This window comes from Somniosus microcephalus, unplaced genomic scaffold (genome assembly GCF_052327205.1).
Source record: "Somniosus microcephalus isolate GS21.2 unplaced genomic scaffold, FLI_Smic_1.0 unresolved_chr7, whole genome shotgun sequence".
NCBI classification, from domain to species: domain Eukaryota; kingdom Metazoa; phylum Chordata; class Chondrichthyes; order Squaliformes; family Somniosidae; genus Somniosus; species Somniosus microcephalus.
In genome coordinates this window covers 10,590,681-10,614,443 of record NW_028225185.1, presented here as the reverse complement: position 1 = coordinate 10,614,443, position 23,763 = coordinate 10,590,681, and the positions used below count along the sequence as shown (strand labels likewise).

At 50.2% G+C, this 23,763-nt stretch overlaps 1 protein-coding gene across 1 annotated transcript; it reads left to right on the top strand.

The window, feature by feature from the left end:
* Positions 1 to 7,892: 7,892 nt before the first annotated feature.
* On the top strand, positions 7,893 to 23,496 carry LOC147086518 (uncharacterized). Its single transcript, XM_085978626.1, has 7 exons — positions 7,893 to 8,126; positions 8,921 to 9,029; positions 10,827 to 11,363; positions 14,267 to 14,342; positions 17,139 to 17,217; positions 19,870 to 19,996; positions 22,300 to 23,496. Exons 3-7 carry the CDS (start codon positions 10,854 to 10,856, stop codon positions 22,939 to 22,941), a joined length of 1,434 nt encoding a protein of 477 aa, XP_085834752.1. The 5' UTR covers positions 7,893 to 8,126; positions 8,921 to 9,029; positions 10,827 to 10,853; the 3' UTR covers positions 22,942 to 23,496.
* Positions 23,497 to 23,763: the final 267 nt, after the last annotated feature.

Sequence of the window (23,763 nt, the reverse complement as noted above, 5' to 3'; positions counted from 1 at the left end):
GGAGGAGGGGTTGGGAGATATGGGGAGGAGGGGGGGGTGGGAGATATGGGGAGGAGGGGTTGGGAGATATGGGGAGGAGGGGGTGGGAGATATGGGGAGGAGGGGTTGGGAGATATGGGGAGGAGGGGGGGTGGGAGATATGGGGAGGAGGTGGGATGGGAGATATGGGGAGGAGTGGGGTGGGAGATCTCTGCGCTCCTCCAATTCTGGCCTCTTGCGCACCCCCTGATTTCCATTGCTCCACCATTGGCGGCCGTGCCTTCAGCCGCCTGGGCCCCTCCCACTGGAATTCCCTCCCTCATAGGAACAGGAGGAGGCCATTCAGCCCCTCGAGCCTGTTCTGCCATTCGATGAGATCATGGCTTGAGCTGCGATCTAACTCCGTCTACCCGCCTTTGGCCCATATCCCTTAATACCTTTGGTTAACAAAAAGCTATCAATCTCCGATTTAAAATTAACAATTGACCCAGCACCAATTGCCATTTGCGGGAGTGTGTTCCCAACTTCTACCACCCTTTGTGTGTAGAAGTGTTCCCTAATTTCGCCCCTGAAAGGTCTGGCTCTAATTTTTAAGACTATGCCCCCTCAACCTCTCTCTCCTCCATAAAACCTCCCTCTTTGACCGAGCTTTTGCGTCCACCTGCCATAATAGGTCCCTACTGTTATGTTCATTAATAAATAGACATTCTTATTATGAACACAGCTAGCTTTTGCTAGTTACTTTATTGAGCACATGTGGACTTGTACAGCATCTTGTAGAGGCTTCCATCTTGACTGCTGCCTTGTGAGTAGCCTAGCCTCATGGGTAATGTCGTCTTAATATAATATATAGCTGGGTAGTGTAGTCTTATACATACAGCTATATACAGCTCTACGGCTCCACCTAGTGTCCACTATAGAATGACAGGCTATTGATCATTACATCCCCCTTTCTTTGAGGTTTAACAAAATCAATATCAATCAACTTTCAAGAAAACAATAAAGATAATATCAGTAACACTTTTGCTAGTGCTCTATAAACATAAACATTTTCAAAACAGTCAACACATTTTCAAAGCTTTACATTGTACTCAAAGATTAAGTCTATCAGGCGCTTTTACTTCACGTGTGGATCTTCTCAACACGGGTAAGTCTGATGTGTCTTCATGAGATTGTTCTGGCGGTGAATGACAAGATGCAGTTGCGGCATTGTCATCAATCTGGTCTTGAATAGTCTCTTGTGTTTTTAGGAGGGAATGGCGGTTCCTCCTGAGAATCTGTCCTTCCTCAGTTCTAACAGTGTATGACCTTGGTCTTACTTCCTCAAGAACTGTAGCTTTCCTGTTCCATGCATCTGGATCCTCAATCCTGACAACATCATCCTTTGTCAATGGTTTTAGAGTTTTGGATGACTTGTCATAGTATGATTTCTGTTTCAGCTTTAACAGTTGAAGTCTCTGTCTCAGTTCCTCACTTTGCTGTTCTTTTGCACAGCAGGGTAGCGTGGTGCGCAACTTGCGACCCATTAGTAGTTCAGCAGGTGAAGAACCACAGTCTAAAGGTGAGGCTCGGTAGCTCAGCAGGGCGAGATAAGGATCAGACTCGCTTTCTGTCGTTTTCTTCAGTAGCTGCTTGAGAACTTGAACACCTTTCTCTGCCTTACCATTTGACTGAGCATACAAAGGACTGGATGTGATGTGCTGAAAGTCATAATGTGCTGCAAACTGTAGCCACTCCTTACAGTTGAAGCACGGACCATTGTCGCTAACGGCAATCCTGGGAATTCTATGTCTGGCGAAGATGGATTTCACATGCATTATGACACTGCTTGCTGTGGTGCTTGAGAGCAGTGCCATCTCAGGATAGTTAGAATAGTAGTCAATCACTATTAGATAGTCTTTACCATTTAAATGAAAAAGGTCCATACCAACCTTTTGCCATGGTGCTGTTGGTATGTCAGCTACTATCATTGGTTCCTTTGCTTGTTTGTTTTGGTGTTTCTGACATGTCTCACATTTGCCTATCATGTTCTCAATGTCCTTATTTATGCCAGGCCAATAAACAGTGTCTCTTGCTCTCCTTTTGCATTTTTCAATTCCGAGGTGTCCCTCATGAATCCTTTTGAGCATGTCTTGACGTAGAGCCTGTGGAATGACTATTCTGTTCTGTTTTAGTAATAGTCCACTTGCGACACTCAATTCTGACCTTATGTGAAAATATTTTGGACAGGAACCTTTTGGCCAACCATGATGAATGTTCTCTATTACTGTTTGTAATACTGTATCTTTTACTGTTTCTTCTGCTATTTGCTTTTATTTTGTGTCTGACACGGGCAGCGCAGCAGTGACCATACTCACATGAACATCCACGTCTTCTTCAGTAGAGCTCACATGACTCATTGTGGGTGCTCGGGATAGTGTATCTGCTAACACTATGTATTTGCCTGGTGTGTAGATCAGTTCAAAGTCATATCTTTGCAGCTTCATCATGAGTCGTTGAATCCTTGGAGACATCTCATTCAGGTTTTTTTTATGATGGCAACCAGAGGGCTGTGGTCTGTCTCAACTGTGAAGTGGGAAGTCCATATATGTAGCCATGAAACTTTTCTAGTCCAACTACCAAGCCTAGACATTCCTTTTCAATCTGGGCGTATCGACACTCAGTATCAGTCATAGACCTGGAGGCATAGGCAACAGGCTTCCAATCTTCACCCTCTGCTTGTAGCAAGACCGCACCTAGGCCATCTTTTGATGCATCCGTTGACACTTTGATTCTTTTGGTTAGGTCAAAGAAGGTGAGTACAGGTGTGGTTGTCAGCACTGTTTTGAGGTTTATCCACTCTTGTTCATGTCTTTCTATCCATGCGAACTCATTTGTTTTATGTAGGAGGTCTCGCAGACAGGCTGCCTTGGCTGACAAGTTAGGAATGAACTTTCCAATGAAGTTTATCATCCCCATGATGCGTAGCACTCCTTTTTTGTCAGTGGGTCGGGGCATTTTGAGTATGGCGTTTACTTTTTCCATATCTGGCTCTATTCCTTTACCAGATAGATTATCTCCTAGGAAAGTGACTTCCTGGACGCCAAACTGACACTTGGCTTTGTTGAGCTTCAGTCCATTCTGGCGTATGCTCTGTAGCACTTTAGTCAGTCTCTCATTGTGTTCTTTCAGTGTGGAGCCCCAGATGATGATGTCATCAACATAGACCCGAACTCCTTCCAGACCTTCAATTATGTGTTCCATCGCTCTATGAAAGATTTCAGATGCAGCTATTATCCCGAAAGGCATTCTGAGGAAACAATACCTGCCAAATGGTGTGTTGAAGGTACTGTATTTGGTGCTCTCTTCATGCAGTTTTAGTTGCCAAAATCCTTGTGAGGCATCGAGCTTTGTAAAGTATCTGGCACCTGACATTTCACTGGTGATTTCTTCTCGCTTGGGAATCTGGTAGTGTTCACGTTTTATGTTTGCATTTAAGTCCTTTGGATCCATGCATATTCTTAGATCATTGTTCTTTTTCTTTACACATACCATGGAGTTAACCCAGTCTGTTGGCTCTTCGACTTTCCTGATGACTCCTAGTGTGGTCATTCTGTCCAGTTCATTCTTGAGCCGGTCACACAGGGGTGCTGGAACTCTTCGTGGAGCATGTACCACTGGCTGAGCATCCTGCTTTAGCTGGATCTTGTAAGTGAATGGTGGAACTCCAAATCCTTTGAACACATCCTGGAAATTATTCACTACAGAATCCACCGAGTCATCTGGTCTGCTTATGGCACAGTTTATACGGTAGACTCTTTTGACCAGTTCTAAGTCCTCACAAGCTTTGTCACCCAGTAGTGAATCAAGCCTTTCAGCCACAACAGAAAACATGATGATGCACTTTGTCTTTGACTGTCACTTTAAGTCTGCATACACCTAAGCTATCTATTTTCTGTCCATTATAGTCCTTCAGTAGTACTGACTTTTTCTGTATTTTGGGCTTTTCTTTCATATTGTTAATGTCACTCATACTGATTAAGTTTGCTTTTGCCCCAGTGTCTAGTTTCAAGGTAACTAATGCTCCATTTACCTGCAGTGGGATCATCCATTTGTCCTCTCTTACTGCATTAACTTTATGTTCAGCATTGTCCATTTCTGAGGGCTGCACATTTTCTGTATCCTTTTTGATATTGTCACATGACACCATTCCTACAAAAAATGTCTCACTTAAATCAGTGTCCTCAATTACATTAACTCGTTGCCCTTTCTCAGTTTGTACTTTTGAAAAGCATTGTTTGGCAAAGTGACTCTTTCCATTACACTTTGTGCACATTTTTCCAAACGCTGGGCATTGTCTTAACTGGTGTTTGTAACCACAGCATTTACAATTAAAAATTTCATCCTCCGATTGCTTTTCATTTCTGTTCTGCCCATGTTTCTTCCCCTTATAGGACAGATCACCGACAGCAGCATTATCACTCATTACAATCGCATCATTATTGATTTCACTGGAAGTCTGCGCGTGCTTTCGAGCTAGCTCGCTGGCTTGGCATATTTTCACCGCATTTTCCAAATTTAGTTCGGTTTCTCTCAACAGACGTTCCCTGACTTTTTTATCATGAATACCAAACACAATCTGGTCACGAATCATGGATGCTTTGAGCTCAGAGAAATTACATGTCTGTGCTTTCAGTTTCAGATCAGTTATAAAGCTATCAAAAGTCTCATTTTGTTGCTGTGTCCAAGAACGGAAGATATATCTTTCATATGTCTCATTCTTTTTGGGAGAACAATGTGCATCAAATTTCTGTAGCACATCATCTAATTTGTCTCTGTTCTCCGCTGGATTAAATACAAATGTATTAAATACCTCTATCGCCTGTGGGCCTGCAACCGTAAGCAGCAATGCTATCTTCCTTGCGTCTGGCTTCGTACCGAATCCGATGGCTGCAATGAAGAGTTCGAATTGCTGTTTAAAAGTCTGCCAATTGTAGTCGATTTTTTCTGTGAGTTTCAAACGCTCTGGTGTCTTCAAATTCTCCATGTCGCTTTTCACAATTTTCAGCAGATCTTCACCATCCTGGTACCATGTTATGTTCATTAATAAATAGACATTCTTATTATGAACACAGCTAGCTTTTGCTAGTTACTTTATTGAGCACATGTGGACTTGTACAGCATCTTGTAGAGGCTTCCATCTTGACTGCTGCCTTGTGGGTAGCCTAGCCTCATGGGTAATGTAGTCTTAATATAATATATAGCTGGGTAGTGTAGTCTTATACATACAGCTATATACAGCTCTACTGCTCCACCTAGTGTCCACTATAGAATGACATGCTATTGATCACTACACCTACCTGGCCGGGAGTCAAATTTCTTGTTCGATAATCGCGCCTGCCAAGCGCCTTGGGAGGTTATAGGAACATGACAGCGACTACTTGCCAAAAGGACTTCATTGGCTGTAAAGCGCTTTTGAGACATCCGGTGGTCATGACAGGCACTGTATAAATGCAAGTCTCTCTGTTTCTTTTCTGTACAAAAGCAAGTTGTTGTTTTGCATCCCAGTTACTGACAATGGTCGTCGTAACGCTGGTTCTCTCTCTCCGCAGCTCCTGCCTGAGTGTTTTCCCCCTCAGCATTTTCTGTTTTTTTAATTGTTGTTTTGTCCCTCAGCGCTTTTTTTTTCAGTCTTCTGAGGAACATCTTCACAATTCCCCACCCCACCCCACTTACTTTGTCCCTATAACCTGAAACAGAACCAGGGGTCACAGTCTAAAGATAAGGGGTAAGCCATTTAGGACTGAGATGAGGAGGAATTTCTTCACCCAGAGAGTGGTGAACCTGTGGAATTCTCTACCACAGAAGGCAGTAGAGGCCGATTCATTAAATATGTTCAAGAAGGAGTTAGATATATTTCTTAAGGCTAAAGAGATCGAGGGATATGGGGAGAAGGCAGGGACAGGGTACTGAATTTGGCAGCTGTCTCCCATTCTGCCAGCGCATTTCACACCTAATCTAGAGCCGTCTTTTGTCTCCACTAGTCCGACCACCATCTCGTCTCGTTTTGAATACCTCTTAATGTCTCTTCTCTTTTGTTCTCTCCCAGCCTGGCCTTTTAATCTATTTCATTCCCTGTGCTTCTTTAGTCTTGACAAAGGGGTTTTCACCCGAAACGTTGACTCTATTTTCTCTCCACGGATGTTGCCTGGCCTGCTGAGTTTTTCCAGCATTTTCTGTTGTTATTTCGGATTTCCAGCATCCGCAGTATTTTGCTATTGTCCTGAATTTGGATGATCAGCCGTGATCTCATTGAATGGCGGAGCAGGCTCGAGGGGCCGAATGGCCGACTCCTGCTCCTATCTTCTATGTTTGTATGAAACAATGAGGGCAGAGAGGGGGCAAAAAGGGGGAGGGTTAACATATAGAAACATAGAAGATAGGAGCAGGAGGAGGCCATTCGGCCCCTCGAGCCTGCTCCGCCATTCAATGCAATCATGGCTGATCATCCAAGTTCAGTACCCTGTCCCTGCCTTCTCCCCATATCCCTTGATCCCTTTAGCCTTAAGAAATATATCCAACTCCTTCTTGAATATATTTAATGAATTGGCCTCTACTGCCTTCTGTGGTAGAGAATTTCACAGGTTCACCACTCTCTGGGTGAAGAAATTCCTCCTCATTTCTGTCCTAAAAGGCTTACCCCTTATCCTTAGACTGTGACCCCTGGTTCTGGATTCCCCGACCATCGGGAACATCCTCCCTGCATCTAGTCTGTCCCTCTCTCAAATTCAAATTCAAATCGCTTTATTGGCATGACAAGGTACATCTTATGTTGCCAAAGCATCGAAAAACATTTATGGTTGAACACATAAACGCAGATCTATCCATACAGTGTATAAACAGATATATCCCTGAGTGTATAAATATACATTCGTATAATTTGTATATACTCTTCTTAGATTTAATGGTTGTCCCTCTGTTTATGGCAAGCTGTAACATAGTGTGCCGCTAAGGTTACACAATTTCTCTGTTCCCCTAGTAGGTATGGGAGTTTTTGGTCGTCATTCAAATTTCTGAATTCAGGGCATATTTTTGTGAATTTTGGGTAGAAATTCTCCCTTATGCCCTGATATTTTCCACAAGCTGTGAGGAAGTGCATCTCTGTCTCCACCACTCCCTGACTGCAGTGAGAGCATATCCTGTCCTCTCTTGTCAGCCAGGTAGACAAGCCCTGCAGCGGGTAGTCAAAACTGCCCAACGCATTACCAGCACCCGGCTACTGACCATAGAGCACATATACCAGAAACGCTGTTTACGGAGGTCACGGTCCATCATCAAAGACCCTACCCACCCCAGCCACAGTCTGTTTGTCCTCCTGCCATCTGGGAGACGCTACAGATGCATTCGCACCCGTACGACCAGATATAGGAACAGCTTCTTTCCCAGGGCTGTCATCCTACTGAACTCCACAAATAAACTCTAAAGCCTGCACATCTGCCAATGCACTTTATTATGGTTATGTTTATGTTAATGTATTACAAGCCAAATGTATGTTGAATGCTTAAATGTCCCCTTAATCTAAATGTACACTCTCGGGAGCCGCAAGCCTACATTTCGTTGTACTGCACTTGTGCACTAACAATGACAATAAAAGTTGATTTTGATTTTTTTGAGGTCTGTCTGTGTCTGCCTTTTTCGATGGCCAGGCTATGCTCACTAAGTCTGTACATAGTCAAGGTTTTTCTCAATTCTCTCTCTAGGAGCAGCTCCTGCCTGAGTGTTTGCCCCCCCGCCTCAGCATTTTCTGTTTTTTATTTGTTGTTTTGCCCCTCAAGCTTTTTTCATTTCAGTCCTCTGAGTGACATCTCAATGCCTCCCCCCTCTCTGCAACCTGAAACAATGAGGGCATGGGGGGGGTGGGAGGGTCCTCTCTCTCGGAGCAGCCCCCTGATTGGCCAGTCCGCCTCGGCCAATCAGGGGGCGGCTGGCGGTGCGCAGGCGGCGACACGTGTGGCGAGTGGAATTGCTACATGCAGGGATACACGTGTTGCCACATTGATCAGTTTCAGCGTGTGAAAGCGACAAGGGGACGAGAGCAGAGAGACTTGGGCAACAATCTATCAGAGAGAGAGAAACATACACACCAACTGAGCTCAGTGAAAAACCAGGTAATTAAAAAACAGACACACACACACCCCGGCTCACTCACTCTCCTTCCTAACCATCTTCCAGCGTTCCCATTTCACCAATCCTTTCTTTCCACATTCACTTCAAATATATTTCTCAGCCAGCGTGCCTTTTAACGAAAAGCACAAGGTGGCAGGACCGCAATCACTACTAGCCTTTTGTTAAAAGTTTACAAAGATACATTTTTTTTAAAAATTGGGTCGATTGATTTAAAAAATATATATAAATGCAGCATTTTCTTATTGCATTTTCAGAAGTAAAGTTAATTGTGTGTTTTCTATTTCACATGTTGTAACATGCAATTATTTTGTATTACTATATATAAAACATCATAACATATAATGTATACGTATGTCTATATATATAACTGATAAATATCAATTCATATTTATTTGAATGTTAATATCTGTGACTTTCTGATTTGTAATATTCGCCTCTTATTTTTTTGCTGAGATTTCAAATATAATTTTTGTTTTTTATCAACCCCTTAGATTTGGGTTCGCGGTCATGTAAAAGATCGGTCAGTCCTAGTGTCCCATTCTACCGGAGGGGAGGTGGGGGAAGAGCGAGGCGTCTGTAGTCCCATTGTTCGGGAGAATTGCTATTTCACCCTGGAGTATCTTCTGAGATTGAAACACTTCCCTTCAAAGCTGGACCCGGGTGTCGCTGTCCTAAATCAGGCTGGGTCAGCTGGATTCCTGAGAACGGTTAGGCTTCCTCGTTGCTGTTAAATACATACGTTTCTCAAACACTTTTGTTCTTTCTCTCTCTCCAGTCTCTTGAGAAAGCTCCGCCCTCTCAGTCTCTCTGCTGTCTGGTTATAACAAAGAGATCCAGTTCCTGCACAGGAACCGATTGATGGCATCCCTCTCCCACTTTAAAAGGTAGTTCTGTCTCTCTCTCTCTCTCTATCTTTAGCAATTTAATTTGGAAATTCTCTTTCACAAGTTGGGAGTCTTGAGAGCAGCCACTGTTTATTCTGTAACTGATGTCCCCTCCCCTCCCCTCCCCTGTCAGTTTAACAGGAGCCGCGCCATCAAGATCCCTTCAAAACCTAGCAATTGTAAACAGCACATTAGGACTGATATTAACTTTTCTCATTTTTTGGGGGGTAGGCTGGTTCTATTCTGTATACAGGTCATTGGTGAGATCACATCTGGAGTACTGTGTACAGTATTAAGCACTAAGCTCATGGTCTACAGGGCAGCAGTGATACCCGCCCCTCCTGTATGCCACAGATACATGGACCATGTACAGCAGGCACCTCAAAGCACTGGAGAGGTACCACCAACGCTGCCTCCGCAAGATCCTGCAAATCCATTGGCAGGATAGGCGCACCAACATCAGTGTTCTTGCTCAGGCCAACATCCCCAGCATCGAAGCTTTGACCACGCTCGATCAGCTCCGATGGACAGGTCACATTGTCCGCATGCCCGATACGAGACTCCCAAAACAAGCGCTCTACTCGGAGCTCCGGCACGGCAAGAGAGCCCCAGGTGGGCAGAGGAAACGCTTCAAGGACGCCCTCAAAGCCTCCTTGAAAAAGTGTAACACCCCCAGCGACACCTGGGAATCCCTGGCCCCAAGACCGCACAAAGTGGAGGAGAAGCATCCGGGAAGGCGCCGAACACCTCGAGTCTCTTCGCCGGGAGCAAGCGGAAGCCAAGCGCAGGCAGCACACATCAACCCAAGCACCCCACCCCACCCGCCCCTTCAACCACCGTCTGCCCCACCTGTGACAGAGACTGTAGGTCCCGCATTGGACTCATCAGTCACCTGAGAACTCATTTTTAATGTGGAAGCAAGTCATCCTCGGTTCCGAGGGACTGCCTAAGAAGATTGGTCTCCTTATTTAAGGAAGGATGTAAATGCGTCGGAAGCAGTTCAGAGAAGGTTTACTAGACTAATACCTGGAATGGGCGGGTTGTCTTATGAGGAAAGGTTGGACAGGCTAGGCTTGTATCCGCTGGAGTTTAGAAGAGTAAGAGGTGACTTGATTGAAACATATAAGATCCTGAGGGGTCTGGACAGGGCGGATGTGGAGAGGATGTTTCCTCTTGTGGGAGAATCTAGAACTAGGGGTCGCTGTTTAAAAATAAGGGGTCGCCCATTTAAGACAGAGATGAGGAGAAATGTTTTCTCAGAGGGTGGCGAGTCTTTGGAACTCTCTTCCTCAGAGGGCGGTGGAAGCAGAGTCTTCGAATATTTTTAAGGCAGAGGTAGATCGATTCTTGATGAGCACGGGGGTGAAAGGTTATCGGGGGTAGGCGGGAATGTGGAGTAATCAGATCAGCCAACATTGCTAAAAAACAGATTATCTGGTCGTTATCACAGTGCTGCTTGTGGGAGCTTGCTGTGCGCAAATTGGCTGCCACCTTTCCCTACATTACAACAGTGACGACACTTCAAAAGTACTTCATTGGATGTAAAGCCCTTTGGGATGTCGAGATATGTTGTATAAATACCTTGTACCAAAAACCGTGACAACATTTAACAGTAAAACTGCCTATGTAAACATTTAGAATGGAAATCTTCTATGTAAACAGTCACATGACCCTGTAGTTAGCAGCCCTGTCCATCGGATGGCGCTGTGGAGTGTGTTTCTGAAATCTTGTAGATTAAAAAAAACACACAAATGGACGGTGGACAACTTCTAGGTCCTAAATATGTTCTGGTTTTAGCTTTACAGAAACGTTTTAAGTCTTCGAATGGATTCTTCCAACAATAGAGCTTCTCGGGAGTCCACTGAGGGGTTCAGCAGTGAGGAGGACGGGGATTGCGACGTCTTCCTTTCGGACAGTGACTCTGATAAACACATCAAAGAGAACGGTCCCTGCCTGGACAGGCCGAGCGGGCTGCCCGTGCGAGATCGGTCCACGTTTGTCGGAGTGGGCCCGGTTTTGGCCAGCGAGGGAGCCTCGACCAGACCTCAAGCCTTCATCCCGCACCCGCTGTTGGTCACGCACCTCGAGAAGCCCCCGGAGAACATTTACTTCGCCTCCACGTCCGTGGGCCAGCGCAATGCCCTCCCCGCTGGTGCTGATCTGGGGAGGGACTGGGACCTCCTGCTCGGGGGGCATCTTGCTGCTCCGCACTCCAAGAGGTTCGTGAGCAGGGTGCTGAAAAGGAGATGGGAAGAGCCCAGACAGCACGGTACTGCGCTGGGTGAAAGGACGCCTCACGTCAAGACCAGAGGGGACCTGGTCTTTGCACAGAAGGTTTGTAAAATTTGCCATTGTCCCTTTCCATAATTCTTAAGTTCTTATGTCCTTATATTTTGTGCTTTGTTTTCGGGATGCGGGCATCGCCGGCATTTATCGCCCATCCCTAATTGCCCTTGAGAAGGTGGTGGTGAGCCGCCACCTTGAACCGCTGCAGTCCGCCTTTTTGAACTGCTGCAGTCTGTGTGGTGAAAGTGCTCCCACAATCTGTTGGGTAGGGAATTCCTGGATGCTGAGTCAGTGATGTTGAAGGAATCCGAGCCTTTGTCGACCTCCAGACTCCCGACTATTCCAACGCTCTCCTGGCCCGGCCTCCCAGCTACCACCCTCCTTAAACTTCAGCTCATCCAACACTCTGCTGCCCCTGTGTCCTAACTCGCACCAAGTCCCGTTCACCGCATCACCCACTGTTGCTCACTGACCTACATTGGCTCTCGGTCCGGCAACGCCTCGAATTAAAAAATTCTCATCCTCGTCTTCAAATCCCTCCACGGCCTCCTCCCCTATCTCTGTAACCTCCTCCAGCCCCACAACCCTCCGAGATCTCTGCGCTCCTCCAATTCCGGCCTCTCGCGCATCCCCCCCGATTCCCATCGCTCCACCATTGGCGGCCGTGCCTTCAGCCGCCTGGGGCCCCGAGCTCTGGAATTCCCTTCCTAAACCTCTCCGCCTCTCTCTCCTCCTTTAAGACGTTCCTTAAAACGGACCTCTTCGACCAAGCTTTTGGTCACCTGTCCTAATATCTCCTCATGTGGCTCGGTGTCAAATTTTGTCTGATAATCGCTCCTGTGAAGCGCCTTGGGACGTTTTACTACGTTAAAGGCACTGGGTAAATGTTCTTGTGATACATGTTGGCAGGATGTTGGTCCCACAGCAGTGCTGCTTCCGTACCTCTTTGTGGCAAGGCTACAAGAGAGGGAAGGTGCTGTCACAGTAAGATCTGGTGGTGGTTCCTCCTCCTCCTACTGGCTGGCCTGGGCCCTGTGTTGAGGCTGAGCTAAGATCTGCCCCCTCGCTTGTATTATAAAATTGCAAATGGTATGTTGGCCTTCGTAGCGAGAGGATTCGAGTACAGGAACAAGGATGTCTTGCTGCAGTTGTACAGGGCCTTGGTGAGACCGCACCTTGAGTATTGTGTGCAGTTTTGGTCGCCTTATCTGAGGAAGGATGTTCTTGCCATGGAGGGAGTGCAGCGAGGATTCACCAGGCTGATACCTGGGATGGCAGGAATGACATATGAGGAGAGATTGGGTCGATTGGGCTTATACTCGCTGGAGTTTAGAAGAATGAGAGGAGATCTCATTGAAACTTATAAAATTCTAACGACTAGATGCAGGAAGGATGTTCCCGATGGTCAGGGAGTCCAGAACCAGGGGTCACAGTCTAAAGATAAGGGGTAGGCCATTTAGGACAAAGATGAGGAGGAATTTCTTCACCCAGAGAGTGGTGAACCTGTGGAATTCTCTACCACAGAAGGCAGTAGAGGCCAATTCATTAAATATATTCAAGAAGGAGTTAGATATATTTCTTAAGGCTAAAGGGATCAATGGATATGGGGAGAAGGCAGGGACAGGGTACTGAATTTGGATGATCAGCCATGATCTCATTGAATGGCGGAGCAGGCTCGAGGGGCCTCAACTGCCTTCTGTGGTAGAGAATTCCACAGGTTCACCACTCTCTGGGTGAAGAAATTCCTCCTCATCTCAGTCCTAAATGGCTTACCCCTTATCCTTAGACTGTGACCCCTGGTTCTGGACTCCCCCGCCATCGGGAACATCCTTCCTGCATCTAGTCTGTCTGGTCCTGTTAGAATTTTATAAGTTTCAATGAGATCCCCTCTCATTCTTCTAAACTCCAGCGAGTATAAGCCCAATCGACCCAATCTCTCCTCATACGTCATTCCTGCCATCCCAGGTATCAGTCTGGTGAATCTTCGCCGCACGCCCTCCATGGCAAGAACATCCTTCCTCAGATAAGGCGACCAAAACTGCACACAATACTCAAGGTGTGGTCTCACCAAGGCCCTGTACAACTGCAGCAAGACATCCTTGTATCTGTACTCGGTTTGCAAGGATGATACCAGAACTGAGAGATTCTAACTATCAGGAAAGATTGAACAGGCTGGACCTAAGAGAAGATCAAGAGTTGACCTGATAGAGGTTTTTAAGATTATGAAAGGGTTCGATAGGGTAGACGTAGAGAAGATGTTTCCACTTGTGGGGGGGTAGGCCAGAACTAGGGACTGTCAATATAAGAGAGTCACTAATAAACCCAATGGGGAATTCAGGAGAAACTTCTTTACCCAGAGAGTGGTGAGAATGTGGAACTCGCTACCACAGGGAGTGGTTGAGGTGAATAGTATCGATGCATTTAAGGGGAAGCTGGATAAACACATGAGGGAGAAAGGAATAGAAGGATATGGTGATAGGGTGAGATGAAGAGGGGTGGGAGGAGGCTGGCGTTGATGGGGGGAGATGAAGAGGGGTGGGAGGAGGCCGGTGTTGATGGGATGAGATGAAGAGGGGTGGGAGGAGGCTGGTGTTGATGGGGTGAGATGAAGAGGGGTGGGAGGAGGCTGGTGTTGATGGGGTGAGATGAAGAGGGGCGGGAGGAGGCTGGTGTTGATGGGATGAGATGAAGAGGGGTGGGAGGAGGCTGGTGTGGAGCATAAACACCGGCACGGAGCGGTTGGGCCGAACGGACATGGTACTGAATTTGGATGATCAGCCATGATCTCATTAAATGGCGGAACAGGCTCGAGGGGCTGAATGGCCTCCTCCTGCTCCTATCTTCTATGTTTCTGTGCTGTAGGCACGATGTCATTCTATGGATTTGATCGGTTGTCTCTGCTGCCTTCTGTTTACCATTGTGTGTTTTTTTGGGGGGGCGGGTGTTGGCAGTGCCACGAGCTGCAGGTGTTCATCAGACCCCTGACTGTCCTCCTGAATGGGCTGAAGACCGGACGCTACAACAAGGGTAAGGACGGGCTTTTAAGTATTCATCATCGAAAGGGGGTCGGAGGGCACGGCGGGGAACAGAACGTAAGGGGTCATGGTTCATTCCCCATCTCCACACACCCCCCCCGCCCCCCCACCAGATATGCCCAGCTACTGGCTCCAGCTGCGCTTCTGAAGGGTGCGGGCACCAAATCGAGGCCAGACGTCCTTGGGAGGTTGGCGTCGCGGGCAAAGCCGGCATTTTATTTGGGTGTCCTCGTGCAAGAAACACAGAAAGCTAGCTTGCAGGTACAGCAAGCAATTAGGAAGGCAAATGGCATGTTGGCCTTTATTGCAAGGGGGTTGGAGTATAAGAGTGAGGAAGTCTTGCTACAATTGTACAGGGCCTTGGTGAGACCACACCTGGAGCACTGTGCACAGTTTTGGTCTCCTCATCTAAGGAAGGATAGACTTGCCTTGGAGGCGGTGCAACGAAGGTTCACTAGATTGATTCCTGGGATGAGAGGGTTGTCCTATGATGAGAGATTGAGTAGAATGGGCCGATACTCTCTGGAGTTTAGAAGAATGAGAGGTGATCTCATTGAAACATACAAGATTCTGAGGGGGATTGACAGGGTAGATGCGGAGAGGCTGTTTCCCCCTGGCTGGAGAGTCTAGAACCAGGGGTCACAGTCTCAGGATAAGGGGTCGGCCATTTAGGACTGAGATGAGGAGGAATTTCTTCACTCAGAGGGCGGTGAATCTTTGGAATTCTCTGCCCCAGAGGGCTGTGGAGGCTCAGTCGTTGAGTATATTCAAGGCTGAGATCCAGAGATTTTTGGACTCTCGGGGAATCGAGGGATTTGGGGATCGGGCGGGAAAGTGGAGTTGAGGTCGATGATCAACAATGATCTTATTGAATGGCGGAGCAGGCTGGAGGGGCCGTGTGGCCGACTCCTGCTCCGAATTCTTATGTCCTTATGTTTATTGGCCGTCCCTAGTTACCCTGAGAAGGTAGTGGTGAGCCGCCTCCTCCTTGAACCGCTTCGTGTCGGGGGGTTTTTCGGTCGATGCCACTGGGTGTTCCGTTAAGTCCACTTCGGAGGAGCAGTTAAGAGTCGACCACGTTTGGTGGGGGACTGGAGTCACGTATAGGCCCAGACCAGTCCGGGCAAGGACGGCAGGTTTCCTTTCCCCAACGGGACACTGACAAACCAGTTGGGTTTTTAACGACAATCCGACTGCTTCAGGGTCGCGTTAACTGATGACCAGCTTTTTATTTTCCATATTTACACGGGATATATGGCACAGAAACAGGCCATTCGGCCCAACCAGTCCATGCCGGCGTTTATGCTCCACTCGAGCCTCCTCCCGTCTTTCCTCATCTAACTCTATCAGCGTAACCCTCTATTCCCTTCTCCTTCAGATGCTTGTCCAGCCTCCCCTTAAATGCATCTATACTATTCGCTTCGACCACTTGTATACAGTTCAAGCATAACTTCCCAGCTCTTCTATTCTAGGCCTCGGCTAATAAAGGAAAGCATCCTGTGTGCCTTTTTAACCACTTTATCGACCTGTCCTGCGACCTTTAAGGATCTGTGGACATCCACACCAAGGTCCCTCTCTTAACATAGAAACATAGAAGATAGGAGCAGGAGTTAGGCCATTCGGCCCCTCGAGCCTGCTCCGCCATTTAATGAGATCATGGCTGATCATCCAATTTCAGTACCCTGTCCCTGCTTTCTCCCCATGTCCCTTGATCCCTTTAGCCTTAAGAAATATATCTAACTCCTTCTTGAATATATTTAATGAATTGGCCTCCACTGCCTTCTGTGGTAGAGAATTCCACAGGTTCACCACTCTCTGGGTGAAGAAATTCCTCCTCATCTCTGTCCTAAATGGCTTACCCCTTATCCTTAGACTGTGACCCCTGGTTCTGGACTCCCCCGCCATCTGGAACATCCTTCCTGCATCTAGTCTGTCCAGTCCTGTTAGAATTTTATAAGTTTCAATGAGATCCCCTCTCATTCTTCTAAACTCTAGCGAATATAAGCCCAATCGACCCAATCTCTCCTCATACGTCATTCCTGCCATCCCAGGTATCAGCCTGGTGAATCTTCGCTGCACTCCCTCCATGGCAAGAACATCCTTCCTCAGATAAGGCAACCAAAACTGCACACAATACTCAAGGTGTGGTCTCACCAAGGCCCTGTACAACTGCAGCAAGACATCCTTGCTCCTGTACTCGAACCCTCTCGCTACGAAGGCCAACATACCATTTGCCTTCTTAACCGCCTGCTGCACCTGCATGCTTACCTTCAGCGACTGGTGCACAAGGACACCCAGGTCTCGTTGCACTTCCCCTTCTCCCAATCTATTGCCATTCAGATAATAATCTGCCTTCCTGTTTTTGCCACCAAAGTGGATAACCTTGCATTTATCCACGTTATATTGCATCTGCCATGCTTCTGCCCAATCACCCAACCTGTCCAAATCATCCTGGAGTTTCTCGGCATCCTCCTCACAGCACACACGCCCACCCAGCTTTGTGTCGTCTGCAAATTTGGAGATATTACATCTAGTTCCCTCGTCTAGATCATTAATATATAACTGGGGTCCTAGCACCGATCCCTGCGGTACCCCACTAGTCACTGCCTGCTACTCGGAAAATGTTGATGGGGTGAGATGCAGAGGGGTGGGAGGAGGCTGGTGTGGAGCAGAAACACCGGCACGGAGCAGATGGGCCCAATGGCCTGTTTCTGTGACGCACATTCTCAAACTGCAATGGTGGGATTTGAACTCAGATTCTCAGGAAGTGATTGTTTGACCTTTTCAGGCCTGAGCAGTTTCCAGCAGACCGTTGCTATGGATCGGATCCAGAGGATTGTGGGCGTCCTGCAGAAGCCAGCAATGGGGTAGGTGCCAAGTCAATGGGCCCAATGCCTTTGTGGAGTGGTACTGAAGCCTGCAGAGTTAGCGAGGAGGCTCGGCTGGGAAAATAGATGTCGGGGAGTCTGGGTTGATGGATTGAGCTCATAATCCAGGCCGACACGTCTGAGGGAGCGCCGCGCTGTCGGAGGGGCGGTACTGAGGGAGCGCCGCACTGTCGGAGGGGCGGTACTGAGGGAGCACCGCACTGGCGGAGGGGCAGTACTGAGGGAGCGCAGCACTGTCAGAGGGACAGTACTGAGGGAGCGCCGCACTGTCGGAGGGGCGGTACTAAGGGAGCGCAGCACTGTCGGAGGGGCAGTACTGAGGGAGCGCCGCACTGTCGGGGGGCAGTACTGAGGGAGCGCCGCACTGTCGGGAGGCAGTACTGAGGGAGTGCCGCATTGTCGGAGGGGCAGTGCTGAGGGAGCGCCGCACTGTCGGAGGGGCAGCGCTGAGGGAGCGTCGCACTGACGGAGGGGCAGTGCTGAGGGAGCGCCGCACTGTCGGAGGGGCGGTACTGAGGGAGCGCCGCACTGTCGGAGTGGCAGTACTGAGGGAGCGCCGCACTGTCGGAGGGGCGGTACTGAGGGAGGGCCACACTGTCGGAGGGGCCGTCTTTCGGATGAGACGTTAAACCGAGGCCTCGTCTGCTCTCTCAGGTGGACGTAAAAGATCCCACGGGCACTATTTTGAAGAAGAGCAGGGGGAGTTCTCCCCGGTGTCCTGGCCAACATTTATCCCTAAGATTAACTGGTCATTCAGCCAATTTGTGTACAGCAAGCTCCCACAAACAGCAATGTGATAATGACCGGATCATCTGTTTTTAGTGATGTTGGTTGAGGGATAAATATTGGCCCCAGGACACCGGGGAGAACTCCCCCTGCTCTTCTTCCAATAGTGGCCCGGGGATCTTTTACGTCCACCTGAGAGGGCAGACAGGGCCTCGGTTTAACGTCTCATCTGAAAGACGGCACCTCCGACAGTGTGGCCCTCCCTCAGTACTGCCACTCCGACAGTGCGGTGCTCCCTCAGTACCGCCCCTCCGACAGTGCGGTGCTCCCTCAGTACCGTCCCTCCGACAGTGCGGCGCTCCCTCAGTACTGCCCCTCCGACAGCGCGGCGCTCCCTCAGTACTGCCCCTCCGACAGTGCGGCGCTCCCTCAGTACCGCCCCTCCGACAGTGCGGTGCTCCCTCAGTACCGCCTCTCCGACAGTGCGGCGCTCCCTCAGTACCGCCCCTCCGACAGTGCGGCGCTCCCTCAGTACCGCCCCTCCGACAGTGCGGCGCTCCCTCAGTACCGCCCCTCCGACAGTGCGGCGCTCCCTCAGTACCGCCCCTCCGACAGTGCGGTGCTCCCTCAGTACCGCCTCTCGGACAGTGCGGCGCTCCCTCAGTACCGCCCCTCCGACAGTGCGGCACTCCCTCAGTACCGCCCCTCCGACAGTGCGGCGCTCCCTCAGTACCGCCCCTCCGACAGTGCGGCGCTCCCTCAGTACCGCCCCTCCGACAGTGCGGCGCTCCCTCAGTACTGCCCCTCCGACAGTGCGGCGCTCCCTCCATACCGCCCCTCCGACAGTGCGGCATTCCCTCAGTACTGCATTGGAGTGTCAGCCTAGCTTTATGTGCTCAAGTCTCAGGAGTGGACCTGAGCACATAAAGGGCAGGTCTTAAAGAAGGAGGGGGGTCGTAGATGGGTTTGCGGTGCACAGGGCAAAGTAAGACGGGTGGACGACAGACATGGAGTCAAGAGAAATGGAGAATTTGGGGACTGGAGGAGGTTGTGGAGAAGGGGGGGTTAAACATGAGGATGAGAATTTTAAATTTGGGGCGTGGTGGGTCTGGGAGCCGATGTAGGCGAGCGGGGACAGGGGTGATGGGTGGGCAGCGATCCCTGTTTCAGTGGCCGGTCTGCTGGTTTGCTGATCCCAGTAGTTGGGGCTCTACAACTGGAGGTTGTGGAGTTGTTGTTGGCTGCACTCGGACAACCAGAGGCCTGGTTCCGATAGAAAGGAACGTTTCCCCTTTAGTAGAGGGGTTAATAACCAGGGGGCATAGGTTCAAGGTAAGGGGCAGGAGGTTTAGAGGGGATTTGAGGAAAAACGTTTTCACCCAGAGGGTGGTTGGAATCTGGAACTCACTGCCTGAAAGGGTGGTAGAGGCAGGAACCCTCACAACATTCAAGAAGCATTTAGATGAGCACTTGAAATGCCATAGCATACAAGGCTACGGACCAAGTGCTGGAAAATGGGATTAGAATAGACGGGGCTTGATGGCCGGTGCGGACACGATGGGCCGAAGGGCCTCTTTCTGTGCTGTATAACTCTATGCTGTGCAGAGGCCTGGTTCCGGAGGCCGAGCAGAGGCCTGGTTCGGAAGGCCAAGCAGAGGCCTGGTTCGGAAGGCCGAGCAGAGGCCTGGTTCTGGAGGCTGAGCAGAGGCCTGGTTCCGAAGGCCGTGCAGAGGCCTGGTTCAGAAGGCCTCTCTCCTCATCTAGACCAGGGAATTGGGTGGGTGGGTGGATTAGGCCAGGGCTTGTGCCATGAAATGGGACCGGGCTGGACCAGTTGGGGAACCCGGGTCACTTTACTGTAATACCAATATTTATCGTTGATACAATATATTTTTTCCACGCCAGGGAGCGTTATTTAGGCACCCTCCTTCAAGTGGAAATGATGCTGAAGGTTTGGTTTCCTCACGTTACCATAGCAACGCCGAGCTCCGAAGGCTCCAGGCCTACCGGAACTGAATGCAGCGCAAGGAAGGTATGTGATCCTGAGGGGGTCAGGAGTCCAGTAACCAATACACGGTCTTGTTAAAAGATCGCCCCCCACACACCCGGCTCAGTTTACAAATGCGCAGTGGCCCCCGTGACTGCGTCCCCCGCGCGCCCCCCCCACCCCCCCCGCCAAGCCTGCCTTGATTTCAGCCGAGGCTACAATCGGGCCTCAGTACCCCCTTTTTTTGTTTGGGAAAGGGACCGGGGCAGGCTCTGGTTTGACCCGTGAGGCCCCCCGCGGTCGAACAGCCCCGCCAACCCTCAAAACGCCCAGGCCGGCTCCCGGAGGAAGCTTGACTTGGGTGAGGCGACGCCTCGGGAGGTCAGCAGAGCCCGCGGGGGGAGGGGTAAGAGGGGGCGAATACGCGTTTCCACGGGATCCTCGAGCCCAGGAAGAGGCCGTTCGGCCCATCGTGCCTGTGCCGGCTCTATACTCGAGCGATCCAGAACTAATTCTCTACCCCCCCCCTTCCCCTTCCGCCCCACAGCCCTGCCAATCCCCCCGCTTCCGATATTTATCTACCATTGTCCCTTGAATGGTCCAGTGGTCTGTGCCTCAACCAGTAGCAAAGAGTTTCGTGCTCTGTCTAAAGTAATTCCTCCTACCCTCGCTCTCGGTGACCATTTTTAATTGATGACCCCCAACCTTCTCGTCACTGACTCCTCAACCAGAGGAATTAGTCGCTCCCTCTGCCCCCACCCCCCCGAAAAATTCCTTCATCTTTTAGAAAAATCTCCTATGAAATCTCCTCTATGAAATCTTCCCCAGCAGCCGTGCTCCTCCTAAACTAGAGTTCCCCTTCATTCTGGTGAACCCGCACTCCCTGTGGCTTCAAAGTCCTTCCTATAGGATCATAACATAGAAACATAGAAGATAGGAGCAGGAGTCGGCCATTCGGCCCCTCGAGCCTGCTCCGCCATTCAATGAGATCATGGCTGATCATCCAAATTCAGCACCCTGTCCCTGCCTTCTCCCCATATCCCTTGATCCCTTTAGCCTTAAGAAATATATCTAACTCCTTCTTGAATATATTTAATGAATTGGCCTCAACTGCCTTCTGTGGTAGAGAATTCCACAGGTTCACCACTCTCTGGGTGAAGAAATTCCTCCTCATCTCGGTCCTAAATGGCTTACCCCTTATCCTTAGACTGTGACCCCTGGTTCTGGACCCCCTGACCATCAGGTACATCCTTCCAGCATCTAGTCCTGTTAGAATTTTATAAGTTTCAATGAGATCCCCTCTCATTCTTCTAAACTCCAGTGAGTATAAGCCCAATCGACCCAATCTCTCCTCATACGTCATTCCTGCCATCCCAGGTATCAGCCTGGTGAATCTTCGCTGCACTCCCTCCATGGCAAGAACATCCTTCCTCAGATAAGGCGACCAAAACTGCACACAATACTCAAGGTGTGGTGTCACCAAGGCCCTGTACAACTGCAGCAAGACATCCTTGTTCCTGTACTCGAACCCTCTCGCTACGAAGGCCAACATACCATTTGCCTTCTTAACCGCCTGCTGCACCTGCATGCTTACCTTCAGCGACTGGTGCACAAGGACACCCAGGTCTCGTTGCACTTCCCCTTCTCCAAATCTATTGCCATTCAGATAATAATCTGCCTTCCTGTTTTTGCCACCAAAGTGGATAACCTCGCATTTATCCACATTATACTGCATCTGCCCAATCACCCAACCTGTCCAAATAGGATCATAACGGCGCAGGAGGAGGCCATTCAGCCCATCGTGCCTGTGCCGGCTCTTTGAAAGAGCTCTCCAATTAGTCCCACTCCCCCCTGCTCTTTCCCCACAGCCCTGTGAATTTTTCCTTTTCAAGTATTTCTCCAATTCCCTTTTGAAAGTTACTATTGAATCTGCTTCCACCGCCCTTTCAGGCAGCGCGTTCCAGATCGTAAAAATTCTCCTCCTCCTCTCCCCCTCTGGTTCTTTAGCCAATTATCTTAAATCTGTGTCCTCTGCTTACCGACCCTCCTGCCCGAGGTAACAGTTTCTCCTCATTTACTCCGTCGAAGCCTCCTTCATGATTTTGAACGCCTCGATTAAATCTCCCCTTAGCCTTCTCTGTGCACAGGAGAACTGTCCCAGCTTCTCGACTCCCTCCAGTAATTTTGAAGACTAGAATCACAGAAGGGTTACAACACAGAAGGAGGCCACTTGGCCCGGCTTAGTCGTGCTTAGTCTCCCCCCGATTTTTAACCCCGCGAGTTCCTCGTTCTCCCAGCTCCCTTTTAAGAAAAGATATTGATGGAATTGGCTTCTGCCACCTTTTCAGGTCGAGCGTTCCAGATCCCCGACAGTAACGGGACTGTCACCCAGCCGTCGCCAGTTGGCTCTCGCCGGGATTCATCGTTCCAGAACGTTCTTTGCCTCTTGCCCTCAGCACGCTCGGACCAGCTCTTCGGGCACCAGCTCCTCGCAGGAGTCCGGCTCGCCTCCCTCGTCGCGGAGACCGTCGTGCGGCGATGGCGGAGCCGAGGATCCGTCGGTCAGGCGCAGCCGGGGGGGGAGACCCGAGCCCGGGGGAGGGGCGGCCGAGGGGCGCCCCCCCGGTTTCGGCCTGGCCTGGATTCCCAGCCCGGGTCACCCGCCCGCCCTCTGCCACGGCCGAGGGGGCGACGGTGGCGACGCGGCGGGGGTGCGCTGCCTCGCTTTGGTCATGCAAGACAGCTCGGTCTCTTCCACCACCCGCCCACCTTTCAACGGGGTGCTGCCCCAGCCCTGGATGGCCATCGTCGGGACCGGAGTGGGCCGGGAACGTCCGGAGCGGAGCCTGAGCGCCCCCCCTCTCCCCTTCCCCGGGGCGCCAGCGGGCAAGGGCGGCGCCTTCCCTGCCTCCTGGCCACTCTTCCCCGCCCGGGATTCCTTTGCCCTGCTGGACCTTCGGGAGCGAGAGAGCGAGAGGTCTTCAAAGTGAGGCCTGCCGAGAAGGCCCGAACTCAGCAAAACTGCAGCCTTCTCCCTCAGAGGAGGCGACGAGAAGCGAGGCTTCGACCGGGAAAATGAGGAACGAAAAGGGACCGCACCGCAGGCTCAATTCAGGAAAGAACGGACTCGCAGTGAAAGAAAGAACTTCCATTTTTCCAGCGCCTTTCACCACCTCAGGACGTCCCAAAGCGCTTTACAGCCAATGAAGTACTTTTTGAAGTGTGGTCACTGTTGCAATGTAGGAAACGTGGCAGCCAATTTGCGCACAGCAAGCTCCCACAAACAGCAATGTGATAATGACCAGATCATCTGTTTTTAGTGATGTTGATTGAGGGATAAATATTGACCCCAGGACACCGGGGAGAACTCCCCCTGCTCTTCTTCCAATAGTGGCCGTGGGATCTTTTACATCCACCCAAGAGAGCAGACGGGGGCCTTGGTTTAACGTCTCATCTCGAAAGACGGCACCTCCGACAGTGCGGCGCTCCCTCAGCACCGCCCCTCCGACAGTGCGGCGCTCCCTCAGTACCGCCCCTCCGACAGTGCGGCGCTCCCTCAGTACCGCCCCTCCGACAGTGCGGCGCTCCCTCAGTACCGCCCCTCCGACAGTGCAGCACTCCCTCAGTACCGACCCTCCGACAGTGCGGCTCTCCCTCAGTACCGCCCCTCCGACAGTGCGGCGCTCCCTCAGTACCGCCCCTCCGACAGTGCGGCGCTCCCTCAGTACAGCCCCCTCCGACAGTGCGGCGCTCCCTCAGTACTGCCCCTCCGACAGTGCGGCGCTCCCTCAGTACAGCCCCCTCCGACAGTT

Excerpts from the sequence above, each read along its gene's own strand:
- LOC147086518 (XM_085978626.1), top strand. The coding sequence starts at position 10,854 with ATGGATTCTTCCAACAATAGAGCTTCTCGGGAGTCCACTGAGGGGTTC. Across the intron at positions 11,364-14,266 it reads ACCTGGTCTTTGCACAGAAG|TGCCACGAGCTGCAGGTGTT; the intron begins GTTTGTAAAATT and ends GGGTGTTGGCAG. Across the intron at positions 17,218-19,869 it reads CTGCAGAAGCCAGCAATGGG|GGAGCGTTATTTAGGCACCC; the intron begins GTAGGTGCCAAG and ends TTTCCACGCCAG.